Source organism: Pezoporus wallicus, unplaced genomic scaffold, assembly GCF_028554395.1.
Source record: "Pezoporus wallicus isolate ANWC-B61680 ecotype Strahan unplaced genomic scaffold, APGP_CSIRO_Pwel_v1 contig_12692, whole genome shotgun sequence".
Lineage (NCBI taxonomy): Eukaryota > Metazoa > Chordata > Aves > Psittaciformes > Psittacidae > Pezoporus > Pezoporus wallicus.
Window position 1 is genome coordinate 880 of NW_026638376.1, and position 2,855 is coordinate 3,734.

Genomic DNA, 2,855 nt, shown 5'->3' on the forward strand with positions numbered 1-2,855 from the left:
GGCTATGGGGTGTTTTGGGGTGGCTATGGGGTGTTTTGGGGTGGCTATGGGGTGGCTATGGGGTGTTTTGGGGGGCTATGGGGTGTTTTGGTGTGGCTATGGGGTGGCTATGGGGTGTTTTTGGCTATGGGGTGTTTTGGGGTGGCTATGGGGTGGCTATGGGGTGTTTTGGGGTGGCTATGGGGTGGCTATGGGGTGTTTTGGGGGGCTTTGGGGGGTTTTGGGGTGGCTATGGGGTGGCTTTGGGGTGTTTTGGGGTGGCTATGGGGTGTTTGGGGTTTTGGCTATGGGGTGTTTTGGGGTGGCTATGGGGTGGCTATGGGGTGGCTATGGGGTGTTTTGGGGTTATGGGGTGTTTTGGGGTGGCTATGGGGTGGCTATGGGGTGTTTTGGGGTGGCTATGGGGTGTTTTGGGGTGGCTATGGGGTGGCTATGGGGTGTTTTGGTGTGGCTATGGGGTGGCTATGGGGTGTTTTGGGGTGGCTATGGGGTGTTTTGGGGTGGCTATGGGGTGGCTATGGGGTGTTTTGGGGTGGCTATGGGGTGGCTATGGGGTGTTTTGGGGTGTTTTGGGGTGGCTATGGGGTGTTTTGGGGTGGCTATGGGGTGGCTATGGGGTGTTTTGGGGGGGGTCAGTACCTCCAGCAGCACCCCCAGCACAGCCAGGCCCCCGCTGTGGTGCTGCGCCTCGCTGGCGTTGCCGTAGCGCTCAGCATCGTAGTGCACCACGTGCATCTGGGGGGGGGAAGGGGGGGCAGAGCAGGGACCCCCATAGCCACCCCCACCCCCCCCCCCCCATCACCCCCTTCCCTTCTGGGCCCCATTCCCGCTCCGCAGCCCCATTGCTTCGGCTGCTCCCGCACCAGGACCCTTTCCCCTTCCCTGCGCCGTTCCCAGGCTGTTTCCCATCCCCACCTCCTGCTCCTGCATCCCCCCCCATTTCCCACCACATTCCCATCCCATTTCCCATCCCCATCCCATTTCCCACCCCATTTCCCATTCCCATCCCATTTCCCACCGCATTCCCATCCCACTTCCCATTCCCACCCCATTTCCCATTCCTATTCCATTCCCACCTTATTCCCATCCCATTTCATCCCATTCCCACCCCATTTCCCATTCCTATTCCATTTCCCACCTTATTCCTATCCCATTTCCCGTTCCCACCCCATTTCCTACCTCATTCCTATCCCATTTCCTATTCCCACCCCATTCCCATATCATTTCCCATTCTTATCCCATTTCCCACCCATTCCCATCCCATTTCCCATTCTCATTCCATTTCCCACCTTACTTCCATTCAATTTCCTATTCCCGTCCCATTCCCATCCCGTTTCCCACCTTGTTCCTATCCCTTTCCTATTCCCATCCCATTTCCCACCACTTTCCCATCCCATTTCCTATTCCTATCCTATTTCCCATTCCCATCCCATTTCCACCCCCTTCCCCATTCCCATCCCGTTTCCCTCCTTGTTCCCATCAGTTTCCCATTCCATTTCCCACCTCATTCCCACCCCATTCCCCATTCCCATCTCATTTCCCCATTCCCACCTCATTCCTATCCTTTTTCCATTCCCATCCCATTTCCCACCCCATTTCCCACCTTGTTCCTATCCCTTTCCCATTCCCACCCCATTTCCCACCTTGTTCCTATCCCTTTCCCATTCCCATTCCATACCTTTTTCCCATCCCACTTCCCACCCATTCCCATCCCATTTCCCATTCCCATCCCATTTCTCACCTTATTCCCACTCCATTCCCCATTCCCATCCCATTTCCCCATTCCCATCCCGTTTCCCTCCTCATTCCTGTCCTTTTCCCATTCCATTTCCCACCTCATTCCCATATCGTTCCCCATTCCCACCCCATTCCTGTTTTTCCCATTCCCACCTCATTCCTCTCTTTCCCATTCCCATCCCATTCCCATCTCATTCCTATCTCTTTCCCATTCCCATCTCATTCCTATCTCTTTCCCATTCCCATCCCATTCCCATTCCCACCTCATTCCAATCTCTTTCCCATTCCCATCCCATTCCCATTCCCACCTCATTCCTATCTCTTTCCCATTCCCACCCCATCCCATTCCCATTCCCACCTCACTCCTATCTCTTTCCCATTCCCATCCCATTCCCATTCCCATCCCATTCCCACCCCATCCCATTCCCATCCCATTCCCATTCCCACCTCACTTCTATCTCTTTCCCATTCCCATCCCATTCCCATTCCCACCTCATTCCCATCCCATTCCCACCCCATCCCATTCCCATCCCCATCTCTTTCCCACTCCCACCTCACTCCCACTCCGTTCCCATTCCCATCCCCATCTCTTTCCCACTCTCACCGCGTTCCCACCCCATTCCCACCCTGTTCCCATTCCCATTCCTATCTCTTTCCCATTCCCACCCCGTTCCCATTCCCATCCCCATCTCTTTCCCACTCCCACCCCATTCCCACCCCATCCCCATCCCATTCCCACTCCCCCCCACTCCCACCCGCGGTACCTCCGCCGCCGCCCGGTGCCCATCCACCAGGTGCTCGGCCCCTCCGCTCCCTCCGCCTCCTCCCCAGTGGAAGTGCAGCTGCTCCGCGGCGAAGCTCCGGGGGAGCCCCCGCAGCCGCAGGGCCCGCGGCAGCTCCAGCACCGCTGCGGGGACAACGGGACGGGGCTCACGGGGCCGCCCGGGACCCCCCCCCTTAACCCCGGTACCCCCGTCCCCGGGCCGCCCCGTACCCGTGTGCCCGTTGTTGCTCAGCGCCAGCAGCGCAGCCCCGGGGCTCTCGTAGCCCTCGGGGCGGATGGGGGGCAGCGAAGGGTCCGTTTGCACCCCCGATGTCCGGATGTCGATGGGGGACTG

At 58.1% G+C, this 2,855-nt stretch overlaps 1 protein-coding gene across 1 annotated transcript; it reads right to left on the minus strand.

Moving 5' to 3' along the window:
• Positions 1 to 642: 642 nt before the first annotated feature.
• LOC130599803 (carbonic anhydrase 14-like) lies at positions 643 to 2,852 on the minus strand (the record flags this gene model as incomplete). Its single annotated transcript, XM_057410568.1, has 3 exons — positions 643 to 735; positions 2,502 to 2,644; positions 2,732 to 2,852. Coding segments are annotated over 3 exons (357 nt in total), but the record flags the coding sequence as incomplete, so codon positions are not given.
• Between the last annotated feature and the right edge of the window lie 3 nt (positions 2,853 to 2,855).